Raw genomic sequence first — 20,350 nt, 5'->3', positions numbered from 1 at the left:
TTTGGGGTTCAAGTGACGGTTTTGGTTATGCCACCATATGCAAACGATAACAATCTCATGCATCCTTTTCAAAAGTAAAAAAAGGAAGTTGCCTCATGCGAGCTCTGCAGCTACAGCTCACGCTGGTAGGCAGATGCTCTGCAACCACACATTTAGTCACAGGACCAGAGCAGCACTAAATAAAACACCCAAGTACATCACATTGAGAACACGAAGAGGCTTGTAAGACGTACAGGAAACTCTTGAGCAGCTTTATGGACTAAAAAAAAACCCCAGAAGACTTACGACCAAAATCTTCAGCATTCTGAATTTGATTCTTCAGGGTAAGTTTCTCCTTTTTGAAACTTCTGCTTTCATTTTCTGTGGATTTTCTGTGGACAACACGCCAGTGCTCTTCTGCTTCATGCCTGCTTTTTTGTTCAGCTAAGTGCTTCAGTGGATTATTTAGTTAGAATAAATTCAAAGATAAAAGATTTTAACAGTTGTTTTAACACTGCAATCTGCTCTGTAGCTCCTCTTTCCTGAAGTCATCAAAAAAAGCCAAGCTCTGTTGTGTTAGGTCAGGTAATACACTGCATTCTCTGTGGTATTTTGTCATGTCCAGTAATGGTCAGTACAGCATCCTTTTAAGCACTCAAGCCCAGAGTAAAGTGCCGTAATTTTCTCAAGGGCGGGTTATCTTATTTCCCTCTGCCTTGCTCCTACTATTACATTTCTCTTAATGCTAAGCAGGCATCTTCGGAGACACAATAGTATTCACACGCTCATGTCTCTGAGGTTGTGTCAATACCTCAGTGGTTTTGACATTAACATCAGATTTTTTTCAAAAACTTTTAAACAAAGGAAACAGTATAGACGACGAAGATTGAAGTCTGGTAAGTCAGCTCGTTTGTTACTGCTTTGATTGCCACTTTATGAAAAAAAAAGCTTAGTTCATGAAGAATGTGCTACTGCCGTGGCATGTTGCACTGCTTCGGTATATGGATGGCATGTTGAAGTGCGCAGTTAAAGGGATGTTTTTCACAGTTTAGATTGCGCCTCAGTGAGAATACAGAGCAGATTATCTTTATTATTGTAGAGACATGTTTGTGCAGCATTAAAAAAAACCCATACATGGCTCACATTACTGAGCATCATGGATCAATAAGTCATAAATAATACACCAGGACATAATGACATGATGTAGGAGAGGTTCCTGTACAAGCAGTTTTACAATGCAAACATTTATAGACATGTAAGCTTAGCATTTCTTTCTTTAAAATACTACAGTGTCAGTTGTGTGATTGAAAGCATCTGTTTAATTCATCTTTTACATGATGTTCAGCAAAATGGTTTTACCACAACAGATGTGCTTATTCTGTGTTTTTAGTCCGTTGTTGTGTTTTTTTGCTGTGTTCCTCCCATGATGTACATGGGGTATAAGTTTCCACTGAATCACTAATTCCCCATTTTCTGACTTAAAAAGAGGAACAAGAAGCCACAGAAGATTTCTGTACAGTCTCATGGCCCTTAACGCATCTTTCTTTAACATCGGTGCATGTCTGTTTACTATCAGCTGAACTTGGAATCCTTTTAGACTGTGAATGTGTAACCACACTGTAAACCAACTGATCATGCCACAAAGCAGCGAGCAGCAAGAAGATCGAGTGCTGTGTTTCTACTGTTGTCAAGGAAGTGTTTTAAATAAAAACTCCTTTGTTAGTCACTGGTTGGGGAAACATCACATGTCTGAAAGCTATCTTCGTGCCATTTAAGACGGGTTAGATAAGCCCCTGTGGTAAACATGTTTCCGATTCTGCTGATGCAGCCACGCTACACGCTCTGACCTGAATTATTTACAGTGGCTCATGGCTGTGTTTGTAACCAATTCAATCCAAGCAGTGTGTAATGACATAGTTTTAAATGGTTTAACCTAAATCTTTACTTTGATTCCTCCAATTGTTGTAGATGACTTACTGTGGACACAGATTTGGGTGTACAGTGATTTTATTGCCCTTTTTCTCATGTTTCAAATTTCTGCAGGCTAAACAGGACTCGATTAGTTGCTTTTATTTTTTCAACAAGAAGCACCCAGAGAGCACAAACCTCCACCAAGACAGCCAAGACACTTTTAAGGGAATAGTTTGGTATAGTTTGGTATTTTGTAAACAAAATTTTGTAAACAAAATAGCAAACTTGTGTAGGAGAAGCTAACGGATAATAGGTTTGTAATAATATTGATTTTTACAACTTGTAGCTAGACATAAATAACTGACTAGCAGCTCATGCTCTTTCTCTTGATATTACTTTCTTTAAAGCTGTAATGCATTTGGGGTTAAATGTAAAAATGAGGTCAGAGGTTACATTTTGACATGACACACATACAACCACTACCAAACTTAGTCTCCTTAAAGCTCATAAAGCCAGTTAACTACAATTTAAATGAAAATAAATTTTTAAAAAAAGCACCAGTAAAATGGTAGTTACTGAGTGTCTTAGTTATTAGGTATTAGCAGTGAAACAGTAACAGTGTCTTGAAAAAAATCTCTACACTTTGTATTGAAAGCTCCTTGCAGCACCTCTGTCACTTCTGGATTATGGATAACTGTGTTGTATTTCCATGCAGATCACTGGAGGAAAGGGTGAAAAATGAAGAAATCTGAGATGTTTGGTTTCACTCTGGAGACAGACGACAGGACAGAGGAGGAAAGGTCGCGCCAAAAGGTGACTAAGAAAGATGGTCTGGCTTCTGCTTTGAGGTTGAGCCCGGAGGACCCCAAGACACCTATGGACACTGATTACCAGGAAGAAATGGAGAAGATGAAACCTCAGATCAGATTCAATTTCAACTTTGACAAGTGAGCCTCTCCATGCAGTGATAAAATGATGTTTGCCTCAATATAACACTCATTATAGGATTGGTGCTGGGTATTTTCAAGCCCCAAAGTGCTGATTTAATAACCCCCTGCAACCCAACTGTCTGTTACACTTTTTTGGTTTTTTGTATAGAGGGATTCGAGGTGTGGATCAGCATGATAACAGGAGAGACAGCAAGACGTATAACCGTGACAGACTGTTTGAAGCAGTGGCCAGCAGAGATATCAGCAAACTCGATGGCCTTCAAGAGTACCTGCGCCAAAATATGAAGAAACTCTCTGACTCTTTGTGTGAGTGTTGGAGGACCGGTAATGCAACAGCTGCAACTAAAGTAGAACATGCTGACCTATGTGTTAACCACATGGATTTGTGTTTACATCCACAGATCGGTCCTACGGTAAAACGCCCTTAATGAAAGCTCTAATGCACCTCAAAGACGGCAGGAATGAGACCATTGAAATGTTGATCGACATTTCAGAGAAGATGGGTGATGTTAAGGAGTTTGTGAACGCAGCCTACACCAACAACTACTACAAAGGTAACAGATTTTCTGTGTCCGGGAGATTTATTTGAACTCTTTTAATCTTGTCACAATATCCATATTCCAGCATTTTTTTCCAGTAATGCAGTGGACATGTTTAAATAAGACTCATTTTCTTGCAGGCCAGACAGCTCTGCATATAGCCATCGAGAGGAGAAGTATTTTTTATGTGAAGCTGCTGGTCAGCAAAGGTGCAGACGTTCACGTCAGAGCTTGCGGGAAATTCTTCCAACCACACAAGGGTCCCTACTTCTACTTTGGTGAGCACATGCTGCTGCAGAGAGGAGTTTCCTCATGCAAAGATCATATGCCGACGCAGTGAGTCAGCCAGTTATTTTTGTAGTTTTTAGCATCAGAGCAGAAGTGTGATTTTTTTTTTTTTTGAAGGAACAATATGATGGCCCAGTTTCCTTGATCAATACTTAATACTCAAATATGTATAGAGGAACAGTGTGCAAGTTGTTCAAAGGGAAAGATTGTCCTATTTTTGGACATGCTGCTACTTTTCCAAGTTTCTTATTTAGTGTCCTTTTGCAAAATGCAGAATTCTGAATTACATGAGAGTACATTAAAAGACCAGTACAGCTTTGAATCTCGAATGAGAAACAAGAGCGAACTCAAGATAAGTAAAGGTTTCCTCAGGTTCCCTTTAACTATGACACCAACTATATTAGTATCCCTATCTACATACTGTTACATAACCTCTGGTACTTATTAAAGTCTTAAAAGTCACATATGATAAATTATTCTTTGGCGTGTAACAGTATACTCTTTAATCAAACATAAAATAATTGTTTCAAATGTACAGAATACCTGGAATATTAAGTAAATGTGATCTTCATGATTTGTTGGCCATAAATTTCACAATTTATAATCAATTAATTATCTCTCTGTAACTCATCTTCCTCTATTACCAGTTTAACAAAAAGATTATTTGGGTCAAACTTGCTCTTCTTTCGGCCAGATGGTTTTTACAAATGCTGATTTTTTTTTTTTATCTAGTTAATGGCTAAATCAACGACTTATATTAGCTGATGGTTTTAAGACGGTTTCACCATATGTGTGTTTTTCTGTTGCTGCCTGGACAGAATTTTTTTCTGCATGAGCAACAAAAGCTTGCTCAAACATCATTGGTCAATGGAAATTTAACTGCAAACACACCACAAAGAAAAACAGGACACTCTTGCTACCAACAGTCTCATCCTTTGCTTAAGGATTCTGCAAATAATTTTTTCCAGTTTTGCATTTGCATCTCTAGCTTCAGAGGGAAGATAGAGATAAAAATGGACAATATGAGTAATGCAGGAATCTTTCCCCCACCGATAGCTTCGTGTGTAGTCCCTAAATCATAGAGGAAACCATGACTGGATTCAAAACTAGTTGTCACAATATAATGTCAATTGGATTGACTAGACATAAAATGGACCAGCAAAAAAATAGTCCCTTTAGACTGATTTTTAATTTTAGGGTGTGGAGGTAAACACAGACGACACGAGAGCTCTCGATTGACACTGCTCGTTTATTACTCATCACCACACAACTGAACACTTTTCCCTCCAAAACACAGCAACAACACTTCCTGAGAACTGGGTGTGAGTGGAGCCCTCCAGTGGTCCACCACAAGGGTTTGTATTTTATCCTGTTACCCTGGTATGTTTATCCCTGTTACTAGTTCGCTAACATGAACTAATGTAAGTCTATTGACTGTAACCAATCAACCCAGCAATGTGATCGTGGCTCAAGAGTTGGGAGTTCGCCTTGTAATCGGAAGGTTGCCGGTTCGAGCTTGGACAGTCTCGGTCGTTGTGTCCTTGGGCAAGACACTTCACCCGCTGCCTACTGGTGGTGGTCAGAGGGCCCGGTGGCGCCAGTGTCCGGCAGCCTTGCCTCTGTCAGTGCACCCCAGGGTGGCTGTGGCTACAATGTAGCTTGCCATCACCAGTGTGTGTGTGAATGGGTGAATGACTGGATGTATAAAGCGCTTTGGGGTCCGTAGACCATTTACCATTTGATGTAATGTTCTGTACTGAAAGAGGATGGCGCAAAACATGTTTTAAAGCCTTTAAGCACTTATTTTTTAAATCCAGTTACATCTGTGTCAGTTTTTGAGGGCAGGGCTCCATGGTGTAGCCTTTAAACGTTTCAACACCCTGATTTTGATTCAAAAAATAAGTAAGGCTGGAATAAAACTTTAAAATATCATCAAATCTTTGTCTGCAGGTGAGCTGCCCCTGTCTCTGGCAGCCTGCACCAACCAGCCCGATGTGGTAGACTTCTTAATGGACAATGAATACCAGCGAGCAGATCCTAAGATGGTAGATTCTCAAGGCAACACGGTCCTGCATGCCCTTGTGATGGTGGCTGACAACTCCAAGTGCAACACAGAATTCATAGTCAGCATGTACGACCGTATCCTAAAGATCACAGCGAGACTGTATCCTAAGGTGCAGCTGGAAAACATTGAGAACAAGAAGGGCCTGACACCTCTCAAAATGGCTGCCCGCACTGGCAAGACTGAGGTAAAACACTGCAGGTTGACATTAAGAGTACTACCAAGTGAGAAAAGCAACAGTGAGAATGAAGTGCAGAGCCATAAGAGTAGTATGGCCCTCCTTTACTACTGACAGGGCAGAAACTATAAGTTTTGGTGGGATCTGCGGGTTTCTGGGCTTTCAGAAATAGATCAGACCTTCACAGACTTTCTTTGTTCTAGCTTTCCTTTTTATTTGTCTACAGCTGTTCTCACACATCTTAAGACGAGAGTTCCAAGAGCCTGGAACCAAACACTTGTCCCGTAAATTCACCGAGTGGGTTTATGGGCCTGTCCACTGCTCCCTGTACGACCTGGCCTCCGTGGACTCATATGAGGAGAACTCAGTGCTGAAGATACTGATCTACGGCAGCGACATCCCTGTGAGTCCCAGCATTGTGACACCAGTCAGAGCAGAAGTTGCATGCTGTTCGGTTCTCAAATGTGCATCCCTTCCTTTCTCCTCTTAGAACCGTCACGAGATGCTCGAGACGGAGCCTCTGATCCAACTGCTTGAAGAAAAGTGGAATAGGTTTGCCAGTGGAATGTTTTTCTTCAACTTCCTGTCCTACCTTGTGTACTTGATCATCTTTACTCTCCTAGCCTACTATAAGAAAGAAAGAATGGTAAGCTGACTGACACAAAAGAGGTGAGCTGTGCAAGCATCACAGACAGGCCTGTGTTAATGTGGATGATGTTCTCTCTGTGCCCCACAGCCATTACTTCACATTAACCTCAAGACCGATGATTACCTGTACATTTTAGCTTGGCTGGTGACAGCAGTTGCGAACTGCTACTTCTTTTTCATAGGGGTATGTAGTTAACTTTGTGTTTGTGTACATCTACTTTCTTATATCACCACCTAGTGGAAGTTGTAGTCCAGTAACATGACTGATTACCTCATCTGAATCCCTAGATTATAGATATGATGAGGAAACGACCAAAGCTGGAGACCCTGCTGGTTGACGGATATTATGAGATTCTTTTGTAAGTAGCAGGCACACTCAAAATTAAAGCTACCTTGTGGAGTTTTCTCACCTCTTTATAATCCCGTATTATTCCTGATACAGAGTCGCAACTTGCATTCGTGCAGCAATCAGCTGAAGCCCCTTTACTACTAACATTTCCTTTTAATAGTTTCAATTGAATGCAGCAGTTGTTGTGATTTAATGATGTCAAAAGTTTGGACACACCTTCTCATTTAATGTGTTTTTCTATTTACATTGTAGATTCTTACTGAAGGTATCAAAACTGTGAATGAACACATATGGAATTATGTAGTAAACAAAAAAGTGTGAAATACCTCAAAACATATTTTATATTTTAGATTCTTCAAAATAGCCACCCTTTGCTTTGATTACTGCTTTGCACACTCTTGGCATTCTCTCGATGAGCTTCATGAGGTAGTCGCCTGAAATGGTTTTCAAACAGTCTTGAAGGAGTTCCCAGAGATGCTGAGCACTTGTTGGGCCTTTTGCCTTCACTCTGCGGTCAAATCTCATCCCAAACCATCTCAATTTGGTTTAGGTTAGGTGACTGTGGAAGCCAGGCAATCTGGTGCAGCACTCCATCACTCTCCTTCTTGGTCAAATAGGCCTTACACAGCCTGGAGGTGTGTTTGGGGTCATTGTCCTATTGATAAATAAATGATGCTCCAGCTACACACAAACCCGGATGGGATGGCATGTTGCTGCAGGATGCTGTGGAAGCACTCCGACACCAAAACACCTGCTCCTCCATGCTTCACAGTGGGAACCATGTATGTAGAGACCATCCGTTCACCTTTTCTGCGTCGCACAAAGACACGACGGGTGGAACCAAAGATCTCTAATTTGGACTCATCAGACCAAAGCACAGATTTCCAACGGTCTAATGTCCATTCTTTGTGTTTCTTGGTTTAAACAAATCTCTTCTGCTTGTTGCTTTTCCTTAGTAGGCGTTTCTTAGCAGCTATTTGACCTCTAATCTGCTCTAATCGGAGATACTGTTAACTTGCGATTTCTGAGGCTGGTGATTTGGATGAATTTATCCTCAGCAGCAGAGGTGACTCTTGGTCTTCCTTTCCTGGGGTGGTCCTCATGTGAGCCAGTTTCGTCATAGCACTTGATGGTTTTTGCGACTGCACTTGGGGACACAAAGTTTTTGTAATTTTCCAGAATGATTGAAGGTTTGCAGTGGTGTCACCAAAGCAAAGGTGGCTACTTTGGGGGATCTAAAAGATAAGACATATTTAGAGTTATTCATCAATTTTTTCTTTGCTACATAATTTCATACATCTTACTTCATAGAGTTGATGTATTCAGTTTGTATCCACAATGTAGAAAGTCGTAAAAATAAATATAAAGCATGTTTGTGTCCAAACATTGGTAAGTTGGTTATATACTTTCTATAGGTATTGTACTTCTTTTGGGAAAAAATAGGTTTTTCTACATCACTTTGCAAATAAATGGTTTGTGGAAGATGTACAGCACAGTAAAACTCCTCAGCGTTCATGTTAATAGTTATTACAGTGCTGCCGCTGATAGTCTTTTGCAGGGTGTCCTCTTCCTGATCTCCACTGGGCTCCACCTGTTTGGGAGGGATAAGTACCTCAGCTTCCTGGTGTTGTGTCTTGCTCTCAGCTGGGTGAACATACTCTACTTCTCCAGGGGCAACGAGCACATGGGCATCTATAGTGTCATGATACAAAAGGTAGCCCTTGCATGTCACGCAGTTCCACAGAGAAGATAAATTAGATAGCAACTGATCCCATCACTGAGGCTCTCTGTCTCCTTGTTTGCAGATGATCCTCAGTGACATCCTGCGCTTCCTGTTTGTCTACATCGTCTTTCTCTTTGGATTTTCAGCAGGTATTATACCCTCTCTAAAAAGGAGAAAGGTTTGCACAAAAACATCTGCATTTTTTGATTCCATTTAAAAGGTTTTTCATACAGAATCTGTAGCTTGTGTACCCTGATCAGACCTGCTTAACCTGCTGTAACCTGCTTCCTATCACAGCGGTGGTCACCCTCCTCAAAGAGCCTACAGCGGACAAGTCTCCTGATAAAGAGCTGAATACAACAAACACCACTAAATCACCTCGTTTTGTCCTTGTTGGTCTTGAGGAGGATTGTGTCAAACCCAGCTTCTCAAACATCTCCTACACTACCCTGCAGCTCTTCAAGTTCACCATTGGCATGGGCGACATGGAGTTCATCCAGGATTACAAGTACATAGACGTCTTCTACGTGCTCCTCATCTTCTATATCATACTTACCTACATCCTGCTGCTCAACATGCTCATCGCGCTCATGAACCGCACTGTGGAGAAGCTCACCAATGAGACCACCAGCATCTGGAAGCTACAGGTCAGTGTGTTCAGAGCTGATGTGAGTATATAGTCTCGGGAGGGGCCGTGCTAACACCTGCTGCTCTCTGGCAGCAGCACCATGCTGTCCCTTGTTTTAAATACACTTTAGAGCAACACGCAGCAACACTACACTTGAGCGGGAGGAGGGAGGTATGGGGTCTTAACACCCCCCCGTTCTCTGCTAGCCATCGGGGCGGGGGGGCTGGGAAGAGATGCTGGCTGTCCGATTGGCCTCCCTGCTGCTGCGGAGCCTGGGGCGGTCTGCTTGCCTCCACCCCGGAGGGAAGGGTAACATCTCTTGGGTCTGGGTGCCGTTTCCATCTCTGGGAGCGAGGATACCTGGACCCGGGGTATAGAGTATGTTTGGGGAGTGTGATTGTGTGTACATGTCCATTTACGTTTATTCCTACGTTGGGTGAGTGCTGAGTGTTTGTATATGTGTGCATGAGGGTGGGAATGCATGTCTGTGTCTGTGTGTGCCTGTTTGTCTGTGTCTATATGTCAGGTCGAGTCTTAGACTCCACCTCTCTGGGAACTCCAAGGCCCTCCAAAGTGTGGAGGCCTATCTCCCCTCACCACACTCCCTGCCGGTGACTGATGCCCTCAGGGGTCGGTGCATTGTTGGTTCTTGGTGTCCAGGGATGGGCGCTCAGGTCATGTGCCAGCTCACTCCCGGTGGCTACTTGGCGGGGCCTGGCGCCTGCTGCTCGGTCAGGCCTCTTCCGGGGTGCGGGGGGCCCTCGGGGCCCTCGGGCCTCCGGCCTCTGTGCCTGCGGCTCGGTTCACTCTGGCGCAGCTGGCTGCCGGCGGAGCCGGCGGGCACGCCGGTGCAGCCCCCTCTAGCTTCTGCCCGGTGGCTACTGGGTGACCCCTCATCTGGGGATCCTCAGCCCTTCCCATGAAGGTGGCACGGATGCCCCTTCGGTGGTCCTCCTTGGGCTCTTGCACTCTGGGGCCTCTGGATGTCTGGGGCCTGGATCTCCTCCATGCCTGCTTCATGCCCTGGGGGACGGGGCTATGGCTCTCTACATCCTCTAGCAGACCATTACATGGGGAAACCATTTGAATACAAGCGCGCCGATCCACACAGGTGTGCACACGGGTGTTCACTGTTCGTAGACTTAAATCACACCTTTCTTGGCTGCTACTTCAAAGCACATTGTGCGCTGTCTGTCCTGCGTGCTGCACAACAACATTCAATACTTAGTATTTACTGCTGTTTACACTTAGCTAGATTAATGCGATGGTGTTGTGTATAGTATGTTGCATTGTTTTGTTTTTTTTGCTTGTTTTCTATTCTTTTTCTCTCAACAGGTGATCCCGGAGATATTTTTTCTTCCCCCCTTTCTCACTGTCCCTCTCCCCTTCTGTTTTTCTTTTCCTTCCTCTTTCTTTCTCCCTTTCCTATCCCTCACTCATGTCTGTCCCGTCTGTAACAACTGAAAATAAAATAAATAATAAAAACAAAGGTCGATCAAATGGACCAATACGGCAATGCCATGATGATCCATTTGGCAAAATAAATCCATTTGGTATCCTTGTTGGTCTTCAGACAACAATTCTGACAGCTAAAGAACCAAATGGGACAGGCAAAAAAAAAAAAAAAAAAAAAAAAAAAAAAAAAAAAAAAAAAAAAAGAGTATATAAGTGAAGTATGCGTGATTTAAATGATGTGACTGCTTTCAGAGGGCTATCACTATCCTGGACATGGAGAGGAGACTGCCCTGTTGCCTGAGGGGTTATTTTCGCTGTGGGGTGGAGAAAAATCTCAACACTGCTACTGGAAAGGACTGCCGGCGGTGTTTCAGGTTGGCTTCTATTCAGTTCAGTGACAGCACAGTGGTTAGTCACACATTTTCAAAGGGCTGCAAATGCCCTGGACATTCTAGCTCCAACATGTGGTTGACATTTGTGGTTCAGCATCTTCATAGCTTCTTTTTTTTTAATGAAATTTAAGCTTTTAACCAATACCATCTAATGTTTCTGTCAGTTTTGTTGACAAAGACAACATGTTAGCAAGCAGACATTAATAGATACCACAAAGATCAACATGAAGCTTCTGCCTTCTTGAAGGCTACGCCCTTACCTTAACCCCTACTGGAGATAGAGGCCTCATTTTTTCCAATGACATATTGGCATAGGGCAGGGTTGAAAATCTGTTGATTGAAGTCCCAGCTTCCTGAAGGCTGCAGCTCTTGCACATTCCTAGTTTAAACATGGCAAAAAGTTTCAAATAAAGAAAGATTTATAGTTTATGGTTATATTTATTTATTTATTTTGGGGGGGGGGAGAGGAGACACACACTTATGTAGATATCAAAAACTCACGTGTCAAGTATGATACATTTGGTGTTACAGGGTTAATAAGGCCGTCTCAGGCACATCAGTGAGCCCAGCGGCCACACCCATCTGCTGTTAAAGGCTTTCTTTTATTAGGAGCATCAGTCCAGAAGAAATCTGCTTAAAGCGAATGGCTCGTTTGAGACAGATGAACTGAGGCGCTGCACCACCATAAGATAAATAAGGATTATTTTTTGAGTCATGCAAAGTTACTCTAATGAAGTCCAAGAGTGAAAATATAGAGCTGCAAACGATTATTTTACAGGAAGTTCCTTTAGTTTTCATCTAGCAGTATTACAAAATCAAATGTTTCATTCTGCATTTATGTTTCCTTAACGATGAGTTGCAACACCTCAGTAAATCATTAAAGATGTGGTTTGATAACCATTAGAGCAGTTTTGGGGTTTTTCCAAGAATAGCTGAACAGGCAGAGACCACCTTCACTAGCTTCTGATACACACACAGTCATTTTGTTCGATAAGGTGAAATATGACAGATACCACTCAGCTCAGAAAAGAGCTTCAGTGTTTTTTCCTGGTAGTTTTTTCAAGGGGTAACAAGTTATTTGTCAATTATTGTTGTTCCAATCAGCCTCATCTGCACTTTGCATTTATTGCACACCAACATACTAAACCAGCTGAACGTGGATAATTTAGCACAAAGCACTATGATGCCAAATGCAGCCTCACAAGTTATGGAGGCCCTGTTGGGTCAAAGCTTTTTCTCTTAAAATGTAAAAAAAAACCAAAAAAAACCACTACAGTTTGGGTCTGCATTTCCTGTGTCATTCTTGCTTTTCCCCTGCTTTACAATTGTCCTTGTACAAGAAAGACTAAAAATGCCTGACATAAATAATGACTATAATCTAACTTAGTCTAACTTTGAATTATTTCAGCTGACATGATGTTCAAATGTTGCATTTACTTTACTAAATTTGTTAGTTTGATCACTACAAAGTGCATTAGCACTAGTTGGCTTCAGTGGCTGCAGAAAAACAAAATCTAGAGAAACTGGCTGTTAGTGAGCTGCGGCTTGAACTCGCTTGCAGATAAATCCAGACATGTATAAAGACAGGAGAAAAGAACACGTTTGGGTATTGAATACATAATTATTAGTTATTAGTCATAAATTTGGCTACGTTTCAGTATTGGCTATATTATTTGTGTTCAGCTGTGCTAAATTGAACCTCTGCATGTGTGTCAGTCTTTGTGGGTTTGTAGCGGGTTTCCTGGTGACAGTAAGGATGATGTATGAGGTCTAATATTAGACTTATTATCTGACTTTATTGGCCAGGTTTTCATACTAAGATTCTTCATATCGAAGAGTATAAAATCCCTTGCATGAAACTGATCACCACTCTGCTGCTCACAATAAAGGCTGATAAAGGCCAACTTCATCAAGGCACAGTAACAAAGGAGAAACAAAGGTTTAGCATTGAAGAGTTCATCCAAGACGCGGCTGTGTGAGCACAATCGATTGATGCACAGTACACCGTGTTGTTCGCTAATTTTGTTGACAGCTGATTGATGTGTCACACGGCAGACAGTAATTGGAGCATGTGTCCTCTTGTCTCCTCAGAGTGGAGGAAGTCAACTGGAACAAATGGAACAGCAACCTGGTCAAAATCGATGAGGATCCCGGCTGTTGGGAGCGTGTCCAGCACCCAGGCACTGAAACCCCACCTAGGAGCCAACAAAGAGGTGCGGAAAGATGAATTCATGGATTTGTGTGAGGGAGGAAAGTAATTCGAGTCCACTAACATTTTCCTGCTTTACCCACAGGGAGGAGCTGGAGAGGCTTATTCATGGATGGCAGTAGGCGGTGGCAGGCGTACCAGTCCACAGAGATGACACCGGTCTAACAGAGAGCTGCTCTCTGGCTACTCAGCCTGACTGGCTGTTTTACTTGCCCAATAATTTTAACAGACATGGATAATCTACTTTACTGACTGACTGATTCCCCAGTGTAACCTTCCAAAGAAAACCTTGTGGACACTTTGGGTTTGACTGACAACAGTGTAAAACAGCAATATTTATCAGTATTGAACGCCAGGCAGTGTTGTGCAAATAGCAATGAAATTTTAAAGCAGAACATTTAATCCAGCGGCTTCTTCTACATGCTGCTCCTGCACGTCAACTGGATGCACATCCTCTGCTCAAAGGCCATAACCCGCTGGCACCTCTGGTATGGCTCGAAAACCTTCGTGGAGTAATGCCACTCACCAAGGTGCTGATCCTTCCCTCCCACTGTGTGCCCTTTATACTAGGCCCATTTTCATCACAGCCAGACAAGCTAAATCTACTGCGACCAGATCAGTCCCACAGATTTCACAGCTTGCTTTGTCTACTCCACTTCCTGTTCCGGCCTGGATAAATGGCATGAAGCGGCAGCAATTGGTGTAGCAATCACCACCTTTGGCTCTACCTGTCACAGTTACAAATGTGGCTTAGACAAGCCTTTAGAAACACCGAGTCGCTTCTAGGGCTGATTATGAGAGAGACAAATGTGTGTGTGTGTGTGTGTGTAGCTACCTGAACTGTCACAGAGGATGACAAGAGCTAGGCTGCCTGCTGTTAATTTAGACAAATTAATGTTCAAGCGAACTGAGTTCAAAGCATAAATTAGAACTTTATTTTATTATTACAATATTACAAAAAGAGTAGCACAACTCTCACGTTCTTGCCTCTTATCTGTCGTACAGAATGACACAAAAGAAAGGTTCGTGGACCTTCTTCCATTTCACAGCAACAGTACAAGAAATAAAGAAAGAAAATAAATTTTTAAATAACAAGCAAATCAAGTATTATAAATAGTCACAACTGCAAACTGAAGCTTTGAAACTTTGTGGGGAGGGGAGGGAGAAGAAAAAAAAATTGTTACAGCTCAAAAAACTACACATTGCTAAAAATATATAATTACAAAATATTACTCATTTTCCTCACTTTACATAATAAAGAATATCTAAGGAATTGCTCTGCCTATTCAACAAAACTTCCATTAAAGTCAAAAGTCAAAAGAAAAAAAAAAAGAAAAGCAAAATAAAATTGCTGTTTCTGTGGATCCTTACCATTGCCTCTTCCTTCTTATTTGGGGTTTTCATTAAACCATGCTCATTTTCAAAGGAAAGTCCAAGGACCAAACACTTAAGGCTTTTTAAGGGTCATTAGGGGGTTAGGAGAACAAAACATGGGTGCCATTGCGTTATATCTCACGCACACACACTGTCTACTGCACACACACACTCACCCTTAACCGTTCCCACATCCACAGGCAGCATTCATACACAATCATTAAACTTTAAAGTTACAGTAGTCTAGTAGGTAAGCCAGTGTACAATAAAATAAACAATGCATTTGCTGTTTCACTTAAAAGTCGGGCTTCGTTTACCTCCGAGTGATCTTGCAAGTGATCAATTTGGTCTTTTCATTTCAGCATCAGCATCAGTAGCAACAACACGTAACTTAGTTCGCTGAGGTGCCCATTGTTGGGACCACAAATCTAGCTAGGCGTGTAGTGAGTTCCTACGGGGCATTGACGCGGATTTCATCTACTTCAGAGACTTTTGTCTGTGCCTTTCAATACCTTCAAAACAAATCATCTCAAACATTCAAGTAAACACATTTGTCATGGATACATAGACGATCTGAAAAGGACACGAACTTTAAAAATGGCACCGCTTCCTAACAGTGTGTCCTTGTTAACCTGACTTTGGTCGCTTTTAAAAAGGTAGGAGTAAATTTTATCACAACCTTCCTTGTCATAAACATTTCACAATCTTGCTGCCAAGCGTGGCACTAACGCAGTCTGTTATGCCTTTATTTCTTTTTCTCTTTTTTCTTTCCTTTTTAAACACCTGAATTCATTGCAGCATGTGAAGCAGGACCAAGCATCAAAGTTTTTTCAACTTGTTTGTTCCCTCTTGGAACTTAAATATGTACAAACAACCTGATTACAGACTTCCTTAAGTGACGGAGAGGTATCAATCTTGAAGAATCCTATTATACAAATAATGACATTTAAAAAGAAGGAGAACCCCTTTGTGCATGTGTGCATACTGCAAGCTTTGCCCGAGGCCTATTCCAGAAAGCAGATTTAGCCAGACTTTGAGGTTTGTTAACTTTGACATGAGGAACTCTGGATCAGTCAGTTGGCATAACAGACTCTGTGACTCTAACCTGCAGGTTCTTTTTAACCTCCTATTATCCAGCAGTGAATGCAGAGTTGAGAGTTAGGTTACTATCTGGTTGAATATTGACTTTGTTGTCCGAGGACTTTCTTCCTTTCAAGACTATCGATCTGGACATACAGCGATCCGTGGACATGGAAGAATAAAATCTATTGCATGCTACATGGTCTTCCGTTATAACTCTGTAGACAGGATGGCAGCTGTCAGGTTCTTAACCACTTTCTCGACACTAAACTGCATATTGGCATAATCCCTGTTAAAAAAAAATCCTCTGCATGAAGCTTGTCCTGTTTATTGGCCATACTATCGTTTATAAGGTACATACTTCAAGTATTATTATCATATCTCATGATATATCCTATTTTATCACAGCGGCATAACATGGTGAAGATGACTGAGGGAGGATGATTGCGTACCTGCTGAAACCAGCTTTTTAAACCAAGCTACATGTAGTTCAGAATGAGTCTTTGAGTCTTACTGACTGCAGACAGTCCAAAAGTGTTCCCATAGCATGTGAAATATGCACACATGCTGAGGTCAATATATGCTACTGAGCAAATGCAACAAAGCTGTCTTAAAAGGTACAGTCAGTTTTTTACTGCAAATCACTACAACACACTTTGACGTTACAGTAATTAAATGCCATCATATCTGTTTGATCCATATTCCAATATTCCGCTGCTGTCGCCTGTATTTCAGCCTTCAGGTTGCAACAATGTTTTATTCAGATATTGTAGCCAATAAAAGGTAGGATTCCAACTTCCATTAAATAAATAAGTAAAATTCAAGCTGAATAAATTATTGCAATGGTGAATAAAATGTGGCTTTAAAAAAACGAAAGAAAGAAAAAAAGAAAAATGTGACAGATTGACAAACATTCATATTTCCATTTAAAGTGGAAAATTTGCTCTTCATTTACCCGTTGCCATAGTGAATGTTGGTCTCGGAGCTCCACTGATAACTGCTTTTTTTTGTTTAATATCACCTAAGCTGACTGACCCAGCTGCAACCACCCCCCCCTGAACTTCATCAACTCAAACTAACTAAACCTGCTTTCTGGAACAGGTCCCAGCTGGACTCTGTTATACTTCACTAACTGATGGCTTTGCATTGAAGCACGGTTATCGCTCTCTCTTTTGTCCTGAAGTGACTGCGTTTAATCATCGAAATGAAACGAATTTAATGAACCTAGTCGGAACCAAAACATTTCCTGACATGGTCCTGTTACAGGAAGAAAAAAAAAAGCAGATGTTTTTTCAGAGAGGGATCTGTTTTTCTTTCTTGCATGCATAAGGAAACTTTAGTGGCAGGTCTGAAGTAGAAATGACACAGGATCACTTGAGATCCAGGCACGTAAATTGACAAGTATCATCAAGGGGAAAAAGCAGGTAATAAACAGTATGAAGTGCCAGTTAGAAGCCCTCGTTAACAAACCTAGAATTAGCAATTGATCACTTGCAAGATTAAACAAACAAACAAAAAAAACCTACTGATCTTCATTAAATATATTAATTTACCCTCTTTAACATTAGCAGTCATTTGCTTAAGTTATAAGTTGAGTTTTATTCATGTTTCCTTTCTTAAGACTAAACAAAGGGTGCTGATAACAGTTGTGGAGACAAGGCCATAGCTTATCTGTACCCTGGGTGCTGGATGAGAGCGGTTCTGCCATCCCCAACCTCTGGACCTACCCTGCTCAGAGGGGGCCTGTGCATCTTGCCCATCAACCCTAGATTCTGATCGCGGAAATAGGGCGTCTGGAAGTCCCCACCCAAGTAATCTGCTGTTTGCATCAGATTAGTCTGGGCGGAGGAGGAGGAGGAGGAGGAGGAGCTTGATCCTAGCCGGTAATGGGGAGCCCCAGGGGGCCCACAGTCTAGCGTGGTGCACCCTCCTGGGCCTGCACCGTGGAATGGCATGGCTATGTCCTGAGACCCGGAGCTGTCACTGTTGGGTGTGGGTAGGATGCTGCTGTTCCAAATGTGCGACTGGAAGTAGTGACCGTTAGTGTAGTGGGCCATGGGGCCGGGCATGCCGTTGTTGTTAACAGGTGGGGAGGGGGTGGGCCTCTCTACGGGAGGTTTTAGTGAGTAAGGCTGACCCACGCACACCTCTGCAGGGTAGCCCATGCCCTTAAAATGGAAGGTGGCGTCCCTGGAAGGCTGCTTGCAGAGGTGGCTCCCCCCATTCTGAATGTGGGGTACATGAGCCAACTGATGCTGATTCCAAGAGCGCATCTTCTGCTGCTGCTGCGTGGTGTGTTGTAGTTGCTGCTGCTGCTGATTCTGATGTGGGTGCAGTTGGTGCTGCTGCAGCTGGTGCTGCTGCTTGAGATCAGTGTGGTTGGAAGGCAAGTGGTTCATAGCAGCCACACTGGGTGGAGGGTGAGCTCCCACTGGGGCTGTGGCTTTCTCTTGAGAGCCAATGATGCAGTTGGGTGGGGGGAAGCCAGGGGTGGCAGGGTTACTGTGCATGGAAACCCTAGAACAAGCGCTGATAAGCAGGTTGCGACTGATGGGGCTGGGGTTGGCGATCTGGCCCTCACACATGGAGGTGGTTCCTGCACCCTGGGCCCGAGCTTGGCAGAATTGGTTGATCTGATGTACGATGGTGTTCAGGTCAGCCTGGCGGCCCTGGTGCAGACCAGCAGCCATAGAGAGTGGAATGGTTGAGGTAGAGACAGTAACATTAGGTGGTGCATCGCCATCGGGAAGCTTTCTGCTTCCCTGCAGGCCAGGTGGAGGCTGCTGCTGCTGCTGAAGGTGCTGCTGCTGGAGCATGACAGTAGGTGGCCCCTGTGGTTGCCCGAGAGCTGGGTGCTGAGACTGAGTCTGGAGTCTGGCTGGGCCCTGAGGGTGCTGGGCCATTGGGGGAGGCTGTCTGAGACTCTGGGTGTGCACCTGCTGCTGGGGAAGGGGTATATGCACAGTCTGAGGGGGGTCCTGCGGTGGAAGGGGTAACCTCTGCTGGGGCCGGGGAAGGTTCTGCACCTGGTGGTTTAAAGTGCTGGTTGAAGCCACCTGATAGGGTCCCGTAAGGGGGTTCATGATGACGTCAGGGTGCAAGCGAGCCCGGCTACCGTCAAAATCTTTTAGGATGCCTTTGACAGTGGGCACCTTGACGATGGCGAGGAGGCCTGTCTTGGCACTGGCCTGAGAGGAAGGATAAGGGCTGTAGCGCTGGCCTGACGTATCCAGCCCGTTGACAGTACGGCGCACGTGGTTCCTCTGGGGGACCTTGACACTGTTGGGGAAGATCTTAATGGTGAGGGGGTTGTTGGCAACCTTCTTAGCATATGCATCCAATTCTGCAGGGGTTGGAAACGGAGCGGATCTCATCCTTTGTGTGGTGTCCCCTGAGGTGAAGAACAGGATAGATTGGAGGCAAGAAGCAGAAAGCAAAAGGAGACAGAGGGTAGGAAAAAAAATTTGAGAGAGACATTAGGCAGCAGGCCAAAATCTAGAATGAAAAAAACTCCTACAACTTCACAAGAGGAAGCTTCAGATATGTGTAATGATAACTTTTGTCTTCATGCTGTGCTATCCTATGTCAAAGTCCTTCATTCATCTTACTTCTTTATCCTTTATACCACTTACCATCTACCAGTCTCTCCTCATGGCCTATATTTTCTAGAGCATGAAAACAGATCTCAGAATAGGTGCAGGAGTCTAGTTTCAACTCAGACCACTTAAATCACCATATGCTGAAAGGTTATTATAGATTTTTTTTTAAACCACTGATGCCAAAAACATGTTTCCTACCCCAGCTTTAATTCAGGTAGAAATGTATATGGCACAAAAGAGCACATCAGTTGAAATCAGAGTAGCTGAGTGAACTTGATTTGGAACGCACTCTCATATTTCATACTTGCCTGTTTTTCTCCTAAACCCCCCATCTCAAAGAAAAAAAATTCCGATCTGAGTCTCTGCAGAATTATTGGTGCCGACACATTCCCAGTCTAAAATCCAATTTGGTGGTATCATTGGGGACTTTGAGGTCAGGAGCTTTTAGTGGCCTTAATTGACGCATTATCTGGGCAAAGAATAAGAATGCATCTGAGGGGTGGGCTGTGCCGCTTGCTACTAAAAAAAATATCACAAGATAAACAGAAAAAAAAGGCTGTGATGGTCCCCTGTGGCTGGCAAGGGGAGAAGGAAAAAAAGAGAGCAGAGAGCACAGCTCCATGACAGCAGACAAGTAATCAGACACAGAAGCAGCGTCTCTGATCTGTGGGAACACCTCCCAGGCCTCAGCTCGCAGACATTTGTTACACCTGCTAAGCACTGTGGCTAAATTTAACAATGCCAAAGTGACAATGTGAGCATGATTGTGTGTTTGTGTATGCGTGAAGCTCCTTTTAAAAAATTTGTGACAGGATCGTGCAGGTGCTGGCTTGCGCAACAACCGCTTGTGTCCATTTTCAGCCTCGGTGGATGTGACTGCTCGCATCTTTCTAACACATTGGTCTCACTTCCACAAAAAAAAAAAGGAAAAAAAAAAAAAGGCTTCTGTCCCTGCTGTCCTCCACCATGCTACCCCAATCACCTCA

At 43.1% G+C, this 20,350-nt stretch overlaps 2 protein-coding genes across 6 annotated transcripts in view; one reads left to right on the top strand and one right to left on the bottom strand.

Moving 5' to 3' along the window:
- Positions 1 to 212: 212 nt before the first annotated feature.
- On the top strand, positions 213 to 14,681 carry trpv1 (transient receptor potential cation channel, subfamily V, member 1). 2 transcript variants are annotated; one of them, XM_006799554.3, is made up of 16 exons: positions 213 to 323; positions 2,606 to 2,837; positions 2,989 to 3,146; positions 3,242 to 3,394; positions 3,520 to 3,657; positions 5,618 to 5,916; positions 6,134 to 6,310; positions 6,398 to 6,553; positions 6,644 to 6,739; positions 6,844 to 6,914; positions 8,453 to 8,618; positions 8,710 to 8,776; positions 8,925 to 9,274; positions 10,963 to 11,084; positions 13,194 to 13,315; positions 13,397 to 14,681. In XM_006799554.3, exons 2-16 carry the CDS (start codon positions 2,629 to 2,631, stop codon positions 13,474 to 13,476), a joined length of 2,364 nt encoding a protein of 787 aa, XP_006799617.1. In that variant the 5' UTR covers positions 213 to 323; positions 2,606 to 2,628; the 3' UTR covers positions 13,477 to 14,681. The 2 variants fall into 2 exon arrangements, with proteins under 2 accessions (XP_006799617.1, XP_035767340.1); XM_035911447.2 differs by lacking the exon at positions 213 to 323 and adding an exon at positions 786 to 875.
- Positions 14,225 to 20,350, bottom strand: part of fam222ba (family with sequence similarity 222 member Ba) — a 31,934-nt gene continuing 25,808 nt past the window's right edge. For all 4 annotated transcript variants that reach the window (XM_006799549.3, XM_006799550.3, XM_006799553.3 and 1 more), the window contains exon 3: positions 14,225 to 19,156. In XM_006799549.3, the coding sequence (XP_006799612.2) occupies positions 17,433 to 19,156 (1,724 nt within the window). In that variant the 3' untranslated portion in view covers positions 14,225 to 17,432. The remainder of the gene's footprint in view (positions 19,157 to 20,350) is intronic.

This window comes from Neolamprologus brichardi, chromosome 10 (genome assembly GCF_056152115.1).
Source record: "Neolamprologus brichardi isolate AB-2024 chromosome 10, ASM5615211v1, whole genome shotgun sequence".
Lineage (NCBI taxonomy): Eukaryota > Metazoa > Chordata > Actinopteri > Cichliformes > Cichlidae > Neolamprologus > Neolamprologus brichardi.
Note: the sequence above shows the minus strand (reverse complement) of the source record. Positions and strands in the feature narration are given on the sequence as shown.

Coding starts and splice junctions, on each gene's coding strand:
- trpv1 (XM_006799554.3), top strand. CDS start 2,629: ATGAAGAAATCTGAGATGTTTGGTTTCACTCTGGAGACAGACGACAGG. Junction 3,395..3,519: donor CACCAACAACTACTACAAAG/GTAACAGATTTT, acceptor ATTTTCTTGCAG/GCCAGACAGCTCTGCATATA. Junction 8,777..8,924: donor TCTCTTTGGATTTTCAGCAG/GTATTATACCCT, acceptor TTCCTATCACAG/CGGTGGTCACCCTCCTCAAA.